The sequence below is a fragment of the Heterocephalus glaber genome, unplaced genomic scaffold (assembly GCF_053883595.1).
Source record: "Heterocephalus glaber isolate CG9 unplaced genomic scaffold, H.glaber_assembly_v1.0 deba00001150, whole genome shotgun sequence".
Classification (NCBI taxonomy): domain Eukaryota; kingdom Metazoa; phylum Chordata; class Mammalia; order Rodentia; family Bathyergidae; genus Heterocephalus; species Heterocephalus glaber.
Window position 1 is genome coordinate 1,690,248 of NW_028258204.1, and position 14,923 is coordinate 1,705,170.

A 14,923-nucleotide genomic window follows, 5' to 3' on the forward strand; every position below is an offset into this window, starting at 1 on the left:
CAGCGGCGGGCTTCGCTCAGTCTCCCAGGCTGCCGTGGGGCTGGCCGCGCCATGCCTGCGAAAGCAGAAGTCATCCTGAGATACGGACCCTACAGTGCCGTGGGCCTGGCCGTGGAGCACCGCACCTTCCGCCTGGAGGGCCTGCAAGGTGGGCCGCCCCGCTGGGTGCAGGCTGTGCCCTCAGCCTGGACCTTCTCCCTCAGATCCCACTTGAGGATCACTTCCCGAAAGTCTTCCCCCTTCCCCGGGATGATTAGCATCTTCCCTGTGGCTTGCACAGCTGGGAACTACAGAGCTGTGGGCCCCCGCCTGTCAGGAGGTTCAGATTACCCTCTTAGAGAAATAGTACCTGGGCTTGCTTCCTGAGTTGGGAACCTTGGGGCCAAGAAGACAAGTGACTCCCCAAGCCGGATAGCTGGAAAGTGGCTGCGCCGGGCTCTATCCCTTGATCATTCCTGCACGAAGCAGGCTGTTGTTGAGCGTCCTGCTCGCTGCTGAACACCCACACACAATCTCCTTGCCACTGAAGGTCAGTGTGCCAGCTCCTGACATTTAAATAGAGGGTACCTGGGAACCTGCTCCCAGCAGGACTGGCTCCGTAGGTGGAGGCTGGGGACAGGTCTGCAACAGTCATTTGGGTAAACTAGGCTTGAACGCAGCTTTAGAGAAGTACCTGAAACAAAGCAATGAAGAGAAGTAGGAACACTTCCCACAGCACTGGCATCCACTGCCAAGTTTGGCACCCTCCTGATCCAGGCATCCACAAAGGCCCTGCCTCCAGAGACTGCTACTCTGGAGACCAGGCCTTCACCTCATGAGCACTTGAAGGACATTTAAGATCCAAACAAAGGGGTAATGGCTCAACCTAAAGGCCGTGGTACCCCCTGAGAGGTGGACAGGGTAGGCCAGGGGACCGAGGGTGTCATTGAGATACATCTGCATGTGGCTGGACGTGATGTTGACAAATGGAGGTATTCACCACTAAAATCACAAACACCAAGGAAGAAACACAACTGGGAGGAACAGGTTCCATTTGGACACAATAAACTTCATGTGCTTTCAGCTACCCGGATGAAGGCACTGAGTCAGGCCTGCAGTTCAGAGAAAAAGTTCAAGCTGAAGACGGAGATGAGCTGGGGATTGGAATGGGGCTTTCAGAGTGAAAGAGAGCCCAGGTCTAGGCCTTGATGAGCTCTATGATAGAACCCAACTAAGGATTGTTAGGAAAAAAGAGGGAAAAACAAGGTAGGAGCCCAACAGGACAGGTTTATTTCAGAACAAACCTGAGAGGGACCGCCCTGGCAGTTAGACCAGACCAGTAACTCTCTTGCAGGCTATGAGATCTTTTATATAGTCATGAGCATAAAAGGGGCTATGAAAGGAAAAAGTCAAAATGGGGCTGTAAGGGGGGAAGTTGGGTAAGCCAGAGCTGTGGTTATCTGCTAGAGATAAGGCTTGAGAAACGCAGGGTGTGGTGGTTGTCTGTCAGGAGGAGGGCTGAAGAATGTGATGGGAGTTACGGGGTGTAGCCATGATTACTGTGCCTTATTAACCTGTGATTATACACCTTAGCAGGTGTTCAGCATAGTGGGGTAGAAGAAGCTTAGAGTGGCCTCTGGTCAGTCTAGGATGGTGGTGGTCTGGCTCCTTCAAGGATCTCCTGGGTAAAATGTTGTTGGAGTCCAGAGGACACAGAAATCACTTTTGGCCCAGCAATCAGAAAAGATGTCATGAAAGAGGTGGTGTTCAAATTTGAATTTGAAGGATGGTGCTATGACTTGTGTCTAGATGTCCCCCCAAAGCCTCATGAGGTCTTGAATGGAGCTTTTTAAGAGGTGTCTGGGACTAGAGTGTGTGACACTGGAGTTGATTCATTGTCCAATGCTAGAATCAAGGGCGCTGGGATTAAGGTTGTGAGTTCTACTCATCCTAAGTAGCCTGGATAAGATATAAGGGACAGAAAGAGCTGCGGTTGCCCCTGTTGCTTTGCTACCTTCTGCTTGCCATGAACTGTTTCTCCTCTGCGATCCCTGTCCACCCTGCATTGAATACAGCTGATTATGGACTGAAACCTCTACAGACTGTGAGCCAAATAAACCTTGCTTCCTTTAACTTTGGATGTTGGATATTTTGTCTCAGCAATGAGAAAGTAACTAAGATAGATGGGAAGGTTTCCACTGGCAGATGAAGTTGCTTTCTTGGAGAGAACAGTTGACTGAGAAATTTCTGTTGTTAATAGTTCTTCATAGGCTGCCATAGTAACATGCCACAGCCTAGGTGGCTTAAACAGGGAGTAGTACTTTCTCACAGTCTGGAGGCTTGACCATTCCTGATCAAGGCCTGCTGGGGTTGGCTTCTGGTGAGGTTCTCCTCCTGGCTTTGCTGACCTTCAACTTCTCTCTTGCCCCACTTGGTAGCTTGAAGGAGGGGGCCAACAGCAAACTGTCTCTTCTTATGATGGCACTACTTCTATCGGATTAGGGTCTCACCTCCACCTTATGACCTCACTGAACTTTAGTTACACCCTAAAGGGCTCATCTCCAAATACAGCCAGAGGGGACTTAGGGCTTCAAATACACACCAGGGAGAACACAACTTGATGCATAGCAGGATGATGTGGCAGTCTAAAAATGTTGTTTGGTCTTGGCTGTGGACCTGGCCTAAATAGCAGACTTCCCTTCCTGCCCCTCTGCTGTGCCCTGCCCACTCCTTACCCCTCACTCCAAATCTAGCTTGTGCCCCCACTGGATGATACCCAGCAGCTGGGCGCTTCTCTCAAACGCCTGGACTGGGCTGCTGGAAAGACCACACTCCAGGGTTCTTGGAGCCTATTCATTTCTCCCTTCTGTCCCCAGCCTCTGACCTTTGCAGGACTTTTTTCTTTTCTAGGGAATGTGAGCTCCCCCTCTACAATCCAGCCCCACATTTTCTTTTTCATTTTTGTTTTGGTACCGGGGATTGAACTTGGGTCCTTGCGCTTGTGGGGCAGGTGATGGAACCACTGAGCTAAATCCCCGGCCCTCGCCCCACATTTTCTGGGACTTCAGCTGTCTTCTTCCCTGCTTTCTTTTTGTGGATATATAGATATATCAAAATTTACCATTTTACCCATTTCAAATTTGAACTCTGTGACATTAGTTATACTCAGAATGTTATAAAACTGTCACTTACCTATTTCCAAACTTTGTCAACACTCAAATAGAAACTGTACCCAGTGTGCAACTCTCCAACCTCTTACCCCACACCTGGTCACTGCTTATCTATTTCCTATCTCTTTGAATTTGTGCACTCTCTATATATTTTTTTCCTTAAATTCTTTTATTGGTATATTTTAGGTATACAATACGTTTACTTTTATCATTGGGTGCTTATACCTGTACATGATGTATCTTGGTTCTTATTTTTTTCCCATTACCTGTGTGCCCTTCACCCCCTCCACCTTTCCCTATTTACATAGATTTCATTTCTATACTTTTTCTTTTCTCATAATTTTTCCTTTCCCTTCTTTCCTTTCCTCTTCCCCCCACCACCCCTACCCATTTGGACCTTTTCTTCCTATTTCAAATTATCAATTATTCATTTTAATCTTTTTTTTAATCCTTTTATTGGTACATTTTAGGTGTACAGTATAATGACATTCATCATTGGAAATTTGCACCTTTACATAATCTCTCTTGGTTCCTATTTTTTCCCCCTTCCCCTGCCCTCCCTTCAACCCCTCCGTCCCTCCCTATTTACAAAGACTTTGTTTCCATTTTGTCATTTTCTCATATTAATACCATCCCCTTCTTTCCTTTCCCCTACCCTGCCCACTTCTCCCTCCCCATTGCCCCTTTTCTTCCTATTTCACATTATCTATTATACCTTTTAGTCCTTATTTACATTTTCAGTTTCTCACACTAGAGAAACTGTTCGGTATTTACACATGTGTGTCCTATGTATTTCACTTAAGAGTATGGCCTCAATATACATCCATTTAGCTATAAATGTCTTTAGTTTCTCATTATTTATGGCTGAGTAGTACTCCATTTTATAAAAAGAAAACACACATCTTCTTTATCTAATTTCCAGTTGATGGGCACTTGGGCTGTTTCCAAGCTTTAGCTATTACAAACTGTGCCGCTATAAACATGGGTGCACATATATCACTGTGGTGTGATTCTTTTAATTCTTTGGGGAAGATACCCAGCAGGGGAATAGCAGGGTCAAATGGGACCTCTAGCCCTAGTTCTTTGAGGTATCTCCATACTGATTTCCACAGTGGTTGCACCAGTCTGCACTCCCACCAACAATGGAGAAGGATTTCTTTCTCCCCACACCCCTGCCATCATTTGTTATTGGTTGATATCTTGATAGCAGCCATTCTTTGTGGAGTGAGGTGGAATCTCAGTGTTGTTTTAATCTGCATCTCTCGAATGACCAGTGACGCTGAACATTTTTTCATAGATTTATTTGCTGCTTTTACTTCGTCTGAGAAATGTCTGTTCATTTCAGATGCCCATTTTTGAATTGGGTCTTTGAATTTGGGGGGGTCTGATTTTTTTCAGTTCTTTATATATTCTAGATAGTAGTCCTTTGTCTAAGGTACAGCTGCTAAAAATTTTTTCCCACATTGTAGGTTGTCTGTTAGCTCTGTTGATGGTTTCTCTTGCAGTGCAGAAGCTTTTTAATACTATGTGATCCCAGTTGTTGATTCTTTGTGCTAGTTCTCGTGCTACTGAGGTTTTGTTCATAAAGTCGTTTCCTATGCCAATGTCTTCAAGAGTTCTACCTAACTTATCTTCCAAAAAGTTTAGTGTTTCTGTCTTAATATTTAGATCTTTAATCCACTTCGATCTTAGTTTAGTGCATGGTGATAGGTATGGGTCTAGTTTTAATCTTTGGCAGGTTGAAATCCAGTTTTTCCAACACCATTTATTAAATAGGCCATCTTTCCTCCAATGAGAGTTGTTGGCTCCTTTGTCAAAGATGACAATTTTGACTGAGTATGTCTGAAATTGTTTCTGCATCTTCTAATCTATTCCACTGATCCTCGTGTCTCTTTCTTTGCCAGTAGTATGCTGTTTTTATCACAGTAGCTTTGTAGTATAGTTTCAAGTTGGGACTTGTGATACCCCCAGCCATGTCTCTGTTGCCTAGAATTGCTTTTGCTATTCTAGGTATCTTCCAGTTCCAAATGAAGTTTTGGATTGTTTTCTCTAGTTCAGTGAAGTATATTCTTGGAATTTCAATCGGCATTCCATTGAATCTATATAGTAGTTTTGGAAGTATGGCCATTTTCACTATATTGGTTCTTCCTACCCCGGAATAAGGGATGTCTTTCCATTTTCTGATATCCTCCTCGATCTCCTTTTTCAGAGTGCTGTAGTTTTCAGTGTAGACGTCTTTTGCTTTCTTTGTGAGATTGATTCCTAGATATGTCATTTTTTGGATGCTTTTGTAAAAGGAATTGTTTCCCTAATTTCTCTCTGTGAGTCTATTTGTGTATAAGAAGGCTATTGTTTTTTGTGTTGACCTTATGTACAGCTACTCTACTGAATCTGTCAGAATTAAGTCTAGAATTAAGTCTAGAAGTCTTTTGGCCAAATTTTTTGGGTCTTCTATGTAAAGTATCATATCATCAGCAAATAATGACAGTTTAACTTCTTCCTTTCCTATCTTTATTCCTTTTATTTCTTTCTCTTTTCTAATTGCTGTGGCTAATATTCCCAAAACAATATTGAACAGGAGTGGTGATAGTGGGCATCCTTGTCTTGTTCCTGATTTTAGCATGAAAGTTTTCAGTTTTTGACCATTTAGTATGATGCTGGCTATTGGTTTTTCATAGATAGCCTTAATCAGGTTGAGATAAAGACCTTCTATCCCAATTTTCTATAGGGTTTTTTAAATCATGAATGGGTGTTGGATTTTGTCAACTGTCTTTTCTGCATCTATTGAGATGATCATATGGTTTTTGTCTTTGACTCTGTTAATATAGTGTATTACATTTATTGATTTACGAATGTTGAACTATCCTTGCATCCCTGGGATAAATCCAACTTGGACAGGGTGGATGATCTTCTTGATGACCCTCTGTATTCTGTTTGCCAGTATCTTGTTGAGGATTTCTGCATCTATGTTCATTAGGGAGATTGGTCTGTAGTTCTCTTTTTGGGTTGGGTCTTTCCCTGGTTTTGGAATCAAAGTAACACTTTCTTCCAGGAATGAATTTGGAAGCCTTGCTTCCCTTTCAATTTCCCTGATGAGTTTAAAGAGTAATGGCAATAGTTCTTCTTTAAATGTCTTGTAGAATTCAGCCCTGAAGCCACCAGGACCTGGTCTTTTCTTTGTTGGTAAATTTTTTGTTACATTTTCAATTTCACTCATTGTTTTTGGGGTGTTTAGAATTTCTATATCATCTTCATTTAACTTTGGCAATTCATATGTATCTAGGAATCTGTCCATTTCTTCTGTGTTTTCAATTTTATTAGAGTACAGGTTCTCAAAGTAGGTATTGATGATGCTGTGAATTTCTGCTGGGTCTGTTGTGACTTCATCTTTTTCATTCTTAATTGCATAGGTTTGAGCCTTTTCTTTCCTTTTTTTTGATAAAGTTAGCTAAAGGTTTATCAATTTTACTTATTGTTTTGAAAAACCAACTCTTTGATTCATTGATTTTTTTGTATTGTTCTCTTAGTCTCCATTGCATTGATTTCTGCTCTGATCTTTATAATTTCCTCTCTTGTGTGAGCTTTGGGTTTGTTATGCTCTTCTTTTTCTAGGAGCTTGAGGTTCTGCATTAGGTTATTTATTTGAGTTCTCTCTGTTTTCTTAATATGAGCATTCACTGCTATGAATTTCCCATGGAGAACTGCTTTCATTGTGTCCCATAGATTCCTGTATGTTGTATTGGCATTATTATTTACTTGTAGAAACTTTATAATTTCTTCTTTAATTTCCTCTGTGACCTATTGGTTGCTCAGGAGGGTGTTATTTAATTTCAATGTGTTTGTGGGAGTTTTGTGGTTTCTTATGTTATTGACCTCCAATTTTATTGCACTATGGTCTGATAATATACAGGGGATAACTTCAGTTCTTTTGCATTTACTTAGACATGTCCTATGAGCTAGCATGTGGTCTATTTTGGAGAATGACCCATGTGCAGCCAAAAAGAATGTGTATTCTGATTTTGTGTGGTGAAACACTCTGTAAACATCTATTAAGTCCATTTGTTCAATAGCTTGGTTCAGTTCTAGAATTTCATTGTTAATTTTTTGTCTAGATGATCTGTCTATTTGTGATAATGGGTTATTGAGGTCCCCCACTACAATTGTATTAGTGTTTATTTGGTTTTTCATGTCCATTAATATTTGTTTTGTATAGTTGGGGGCATTTGTATTTGGTGCATACATATTTATGATTGTCATCTCTTCCTCTTAGACTGTTCCCTTCACAAGGATGTAGTGACCATCTTTGTCTCTCTTAATTAGTTTTGGTTAGAAATTTACTTTGTCTGCAAATAAGATTGCTACCCCTGCTTTTTTCTGGGTTCCTGTTGCATGGAGAACTGTTTTCCATCCTTTTACTTTCAGTCTATGAATTTCTTTTTGAGTTAAGTGTGTTTCTTGTATACAGCATATTGCTGGATTTTGCTTCTTAATCCATTCTGTCAATTTCTTTTGATTGGTAAATTGTGGCCATTAACATTGATAGTTAAGGGCCAGGGATTTAGCTCAGTGGTTCTGCTGCCTGCCTCACAAGCACAAGGACCCACGTTCGATCCCTGGTACCAATAAAAAAACAAAAAAACAAATATTGATAGTTAAAATTGATAGACATTGATTTATCCTTGTCATGATGTTTTACTATTGTTGGCTCATTTATTTCTTATTTTTTTCCCCCTTTCCCTTTAGTTTCTTACCTTGCCTGGTGGCTTCCCTCTGTTGGGCCTCATGGAGTTGTGACCTTCATTGTCTTTTTCTAGGATATTGCTTAGAATTGTTTGGAGTGCTAGTTTGGTGTTCATGAAATTTCTCAGGTGTTCTTTGTCGTGGAAGTATCTAATTTCCCCATTGATTTTGAAAGATAATTTTGCAGGATACAACAGTCTAGGTTGGAAGTTATTTTCTTTTAGGGTTTGAAATACTTCACTCCAGGCTTTCTCTTTTTTTTATATAACTTTATTATCAAACACACACACATACAAAAATTAAAACCATTCAAAGAAGAATAATGGAAGGGAAAAATACCCTACAATAATATTCAAATACAGTAGAATTCAACCAAAACAAAACTGAAAAGCACTTAAACATTTTTCCATATAACTTAAAAAAACATTTCAAGCACCAACAAGACACCAGAGGATTTAATATGTTTCAGAAAGATCCCCAAAACCAACATTGAACAAAGAGTGGTCTGGAAAAAAAACTCCAGTTAGCTAGCCAAATTTCTCCCTAATTTAAATTTCAATACAGTCATATAACATGCAATGGAAACACAATCCAACAAATATGTTATTAGGCAATTTCATCCATGTGTATCCTTAATTACACTTTCAGTTTCTCACACTAGAGAAACAATTCGGTATTTACAGATATGTGTCTTATTTATTTCACTTAAGAGGATAGCCTCAATATGCATCCATTTAGCTATAAATGTCTCTAGTTTCTGGTTCTTTATGTCTGAGTAGTATTCCATTTTATTAAAAAACCACATCTTCTTTACCCAGTCTCCAGTTGATTTGCACTTGGTTTGTTTCCACGTTTTAGCTACTACAAACTGTGCTGTTATAAACATGGGTGAGGCTCTCCTTGATTTGAGGGTTTGTGTTGAGAAATCTGCTGTGATTCTGATGGGCTTTCCTTTGTAGGTGATTTGTTTCTTTTCTCTAACTGCCTGTAGGATTTTGTTCTTCTGTTGGGTTTCTGGAATCTTGACTATTATATGTCTAGGCATAGATTTTTTTTTTATCATGGCTAGTTGGAGTTCTATATTCCTCACTTATCTGTATGTCCAATTCTCCACCTCTGTCTGGGAAGTTTTCTACTTTTCTACTTTATGTCAATTGTACTTTCTCCTGTTTTTTTGTGGACTCCTATCAGTCTTATGTTATTCTTCTTTGCATCATCTAGCAGCTGCAGGATTGATTTCTTGTGGTCCCTTACTATTTTTAAGAAATCTCTGTTTTCACGGTCCTTAACTGCAATCCTGTCTTCTATATCTGATATTCTATCTTCAGATTCCCCTAATCTGCTGTGCATGCTTTCAGTGGAGTTTTTCATCTCCTGAATATCTGTTTGAGTCTGTTTCATGGATTCCATTTATTTCTTATGTTGGATGATCATGGTTTCCATTTCTTTCTTATCCTGTGCATTCATGGCTTCCAGCATGTTTCTGAGCTCATCTATTTTTGTATCTATTTCTGTTCTAGAGCCTCTAATCATGTTTTTCACTCTGCTCACCATCTCTCTAGTTATCTGGGAGATTATTTCTGCTTTGAATTTTTCTAGAGCCTCATTCTTCTGTTTTTTTACTTCTTGTGCTAGCAGTTCAGGATGTCCAGGTGGTTGATTATCAGATTTTTCCACCTCGTTTCCTCCAGAATTTGCCTTTTGTGGGGTGGAAGTCTGAGTTTATGCCTTCCTTAAATGTCTTCTCATTTTTGTTTTTGGTACTGTCCTTGGCTTAGTTCCTGGGTTGATACTTTGAAGTTGCTTATTGTAAGTATCTTTGTTGATGTATTTAGAACCCTTAAGGAATGATTGCTTCTCAGAGGTGTCTTCCACATATAGCTGGTCTCTAGGTTTTGAGTCTCTAATGGCTCTGAGGCTATCTCGTTTTCATTGTACCAGGAAGGACAACTGATTAGATTAATCACAACACCTTAGCCCAAGTGATACAATCAGCAACACAATAGCATCAAGTACGTCTTAGAAAATGACAATTTGTGGTAATTATTAATCTATCACCTCTAACTGTGTGAATTAAATCAAGACCAAGGACCAACCCAACATATGTTTATAGTGAATAAACTCTTCAATATAACAACTTTACCCTTTGAGATGGGGAGTTAGAAGGAGTTGGGGAGGGAGGAATAGGTAGGTAGATGGATAGGGGAAGGTTAGCAGTGAGGCCAGAGGGCACCGGTGAGAGAAGGAAAGAGAAGAAAAGAAAAATAAAGAAGAAATATAAATTAGGGCCAGAACAGGAACACAAAGGGAGATGAAGAACAATGTGGGACAGCAAGGGAGTGAGGGAGAGAGAGAGAGAGAGAAAGAAAAGAGAAAAATAAAAGAGAGAAAAATAAAAATTTTAAAAGATTAGAAAAAGAAGTAAAAAAAATAAAAATAAGAGCAAAAAGAATAGTAGTAATTTTGAAAATAACAAATAAAAATAAAAATAAAGGGCCTCCTTCATGGTATGTCTCTGCTGTCACAATAGACAATGTGGGCAGCAGTGTGCAGTTATAAGTCAATGAGTACTTCTGTAAGCCAGTCACAGACTTGTGAGATTCAGGCAGATTTCTGGCTGCAAGTCCCAAGTTGAGCTCCCTGTCCTCCTGCAGGGTTGAACACTGCAAGGTTCTACTGCAGGTTCCAGCTGCCTTTCCCCTGAAGATAGTCCAGGTTCCAATGGGAGGTGATGATCCCTCCCACTTACCAAGCATGGTGGTCTGGTGTGCCTTTACTGCAGAGATTCTCTTCACTTTTCCAGTAGGCTTCAGTTATCATCAGGGAGCCTGAGAGAGGCCCTCTCTCTGTTGTTCACTTCTGCAATTTAGGACAATGGCCTTTATGTCCCCCTGTGCCTCTGTAGCATGGAACCAAGTAGCTGCACAGCCAAGGGCCAGAGGCAGGGAGCACCAGTGTCTGTTGTTGCAGGTGCCCTGGTGGCAGCTGGTGGGCATGCCTGGGGAAGGGGTCCTCACAGTCTCCTGGTCGCAAGTGGGCATAGTGAGCTGGACTGAGCAGGGCTCAGTCAGCCTGGGACGCTCTGCCTGTGTGGCTAAACTGGTGGCTCTATATATTTAATATAAGTAAAATCCCACAGCATGTGTTCTTAGATATCATTTGTTTCAGTTACCGTAAGTAATTGTCTCAGTTCCTCCATGTTTTAGCTTGTATTGATACTTTATTCTTTTTTATGGCTGAATAATACTTCATGTTATTTTTGTTTATCCATCTTCTATGGATGGAGACATGGACTGTTTCCTCATGTTGGCTGTGAGTGGTTCTACTGTGGATCTTGGTGAACAGGTATCTGGTTGAGTCTCTGATTCAAAGGAGTGGACTTGCTAAGTCACATGGTCACTCTGTTTAACTTTGTGAAGTTTTCAAACTGTTCCCAAAGCAGCAGCATCATTTTATATCCTCACTAGCAATGTATTAGGGTTCCCGTGTCTCCACACTCTCCTCAATATTTGTTATTTTCTGTTTTTTTTTTATTATGAACCATCTTAAGAAATGTGAAAGAAAAGAAAAAGAGATGGAAAAAATGAGAGAAAAATCATTTTCTTGTGTTAATATTGTATCCTTCAATTTTGCTCATTTCATTTATTAGAACAGTACCTTTGCAGACACTGGGATTTTTTGGATATAAGATCATTCAGTCTGCAAATAGCTTTATATCTTCCTTACTGTAAGACCGAGGGCCTTACCAAACGCTCCGAGGAGCTGACTGCAGCGAAGAACACCCAGGAAGGAACACACCGGACAAGTTGGAAAGTAAAACAGACCTTAGTCTGGCCAGACGGCACTCCCAAAGCAAAGTAGCTTAGAGAGGCGACTAGCCCAGAGTCCGAGGCTCTTTTTATAGGGGGTTGCAGGGGAAGTTAACAGGCGAAATTTACAGAAGAGGAACAAAGGTTGGTGGTCAGCTGACACGTACTGATGGTCAGCAGATGTTTGTAGATTGTTCTATAGATAGCGGTGTTCGGAATATCAGTTTTGAACAAAGAGCTGAGTAATTTACTTTGGGACCTTATGGCTGATACAGATCTTATCTAGTGTCCCGGAGCTAACAAGTATCTTTATCTATTTACTCACATTCAATCACAGTTGGGGCTAGGGGAGTTTTATGATTACAGAGTTATGCAGTCCCACACTTACCAATTTGTATACCTCCTTTTTTTTTTTTTTTCTAATTTCTCTTGCTAGGCCTTCCAGCACTATGTTGAATAGAGTAACAAAAATGGAAATCCTTTCTTTGTTCCTGATCTTGGGGAAAATCCCTGTTGAGTATGATATTAGCTGTAATATATATATTAATATTATGTTGAGGAAGTTTCTTCTTACACCTAGTTTGTTGAGTGAGTTTGTTTTTTATTCTTTGTTTGTTTTTGCCTTTGGCTTTTTCTTTTTTCTTTTTTCTTTTTTTTTCTTTTTTGGTACTGGGGATCGAACTTGGGTCCTTGCGCTTGCGAGGCAGGCAGCGGAACCACTGAGCTAAATCCCCGGCCCCATGGCTTTTTCTTTTAAACCATGAAAGGGTATTGGAAAAAAAAAAAAAAGAAAGGGTATTGGATTTTATCCAATCCATTTTCTGACTCAATTGAGATGATTGTATGTGTTTTCCCCCTTCATTCTATGAGTGCGTTGTGTTGGATCTGTTGATTTTCACATGTTGGGCACCCTTGCATTCCTGGGATAGGTCCCACTTGGTCTTAGTCCATAACTATGTAGACGAATTTGTTTTGCTAAATCTTCTTGAAGATTTTCAGCAAGTATTCAAAAGGGACATTTGTCTGTCCTTTTCTCTGATATCTTTTACTTTGGTATCAAGATAATGCTAGCTTCGTAGAATAAGTTTGGAAGTTTTATCTTCTCCTCAATTTTTGGAAGAGTTTGAGTCTTCTTCTATTTCTTCGTCAATTTAGCTAATGGTTTGTTAATATTGTTGATCTAGTCAAAGAACCACCTGTGATCTTCTGCTTTTCTATTTTGTTTTCACCCACTCTAATCCTTATCATTTCCTTCTTTCTGCGCATGTTGGGCATGGCTTGCTTTTATTTACCTACTTCCTTAAAATGAACACTTACAGTTCATGATTTAAGTTCTTTTTTAGTGTAGGTGTTCACAGCTATAAATTTCCTTCTGAGCACTGCTGTGAGTGTATTCCACAAGTTTTGACATACTATATTTTGTTTTTGTTCATCTTGAAGTACATTCTCATTTCCTTATGATTTTTTCTTGGATCCCTGATTGTTCAATTTACATGTATTTGTGAGCTCTCCAGTTTTTTTCTGTTACTAATTTCTAATTTCCTAAAAACTGGAAAAAATACTTTCTAAGATTTTTTTTTTAATTTATGAAGACTTGTTTTGTGGTCTAATACAGTCGATTCTGGACAAGGTTCTATGTGAACATGAGAAAAATATGTATTTTGATGTAAGGTGGAATGGTCTGTATATGTCTGCTAGCTCTGGTGGGTTTATAATGTTGTTCAAGTCTTCTATTTCCTTACTGATCGTACATCTATGTTTTATCAATTTTTGAATGTGGTATATCAGAGTCTCCAGCTATTACTGTGACATCATTTCTCCCTTTGATCTGTCAGTTTGTGCTTTATCTATTTTGGGTCTTTGTTGTTTTGTATGTGTATGTTTATAATTGCTCTATCTTCTTGATGAGTTGAACCATTTTTTTAATAGATAATGTCTATCTGTCTCATAAACTACTTTACTTAAAATCTAGTTTGATAATAATAAAGACACTCTAGCTTTCCTTTGATTATTATTTGTGTGGAATAACTTTCTGTCCTTTAATTGTCAACCACTTGTGAGTCTCTTTAAAAATAAATAACATGGGTCTCTTATAGATAGCATGTAAATGAATTACACTTTTTTTATTCATTATGCTAACCTCTGTCTTTTAATTAAAGAGTTTAATCCACTTACATTTAAAGCAGTTATTAATAAGGAAGGTGTTGCTTTTGCCACTTACAGTGTTCAGAAACACTTTTGTTTGAGAGCAATTTGTTTCGAAAACAGAAGCGTTTGGCAAAATTTTGTTTTTGTTCATGAACTCTATATCAGGTGATGAACACAATGCAGCCATCTCTCCCACACAAACACAAATGTAACCATCTTTTCCAGAATTATGGAACAAATAAAGTTCATGAACAGCAGTACTATTGTAGTTATTCATTTTTATATGGCTTCTATGACTTTTGTTCCTCAATATCCCTATTACTCATTTTTGTGTGTGTATGTTTAATTTCTTGAGGTATACCATTTTGATTCCTTTCCTTTTTCCTTTGCTGTACATTTTAAAAGTTATTTTCTTAGTGCTTAACTTGAGAACGACAATATCCTAAACCCCTAACAATTGTGTAAATAATGCCAACTTGCTTTTCTGTACACTTTGCTTTTATGCATCTTTGTCACTGTTTCTTTACATAATTGTCACAGATTAAATCTGTATGCATTGTATACCTGTTAACATAGATTTATAATTATTGTAGCATTCATTGTGATGGTTGATTTTCAATTTGGGCTATGGTGTCCAATTGTTTGATCACGCAATTGTTGGAAATGGACATTCAAGTATTATAATATGTTTGCTCTGGATATTCCTTCTCCAGAGCTTGTTCTTCCTAATTTCTGAAGGGTTATGTCCCATCAGAGTTTGGACTAAAATTTCTTTGAATACCAGGAGTTTTAAAATGAAACAAAACCCTTTCCATTACTTGTGCATCTTTCTTGTTCTAGGCACTCCTTTAAATCTTATCCAGGATGCTCACAATTCTGTCTCAGCCTTCCATCCTGCTCTTCCTGAGCCATCAAAATCAGCTAGTGGAGACACTCAGGATCTTCAAGGTCTTTTCTGAACCCACATCCTGTGCTGGACATGTGCTTTGCTTTCTAAATTGTCCAGTATATGTACGTGAGTGCTTCTAATTTCTCAAAGAAACTCTCCCCCTGGCTTTTCATCCTAGGCTTCATGAG

General features: G+C 39.4%; 1 protein-coding gene across 7 annotated transcripts in view; it reads left to right on the forward strand.

Annotated features, from left to right (window-relative positions):
• Positions 1–14,923, forward strand: part of CUNH10orf53 (chromosome unknown C10orf53 homolog) — a 50,828-nt gene continuing 35,905 nt past the window's right edge. For all 7 annotated transcript variants that reach the window (XM_021251950.2, XM_087210616.1, XM_021251949.2 and 4 more), the window contains exon 1: positions 1–148. In XM_021251950.2, coding sequence (XP_021107609.1) covers positions 52–148 — 97 coding nt within the window. In that variant the 5' untranslated portion in view covers positions 1–51. The remainder of the gene's footprint in view (positions 149–14,923) is intronic.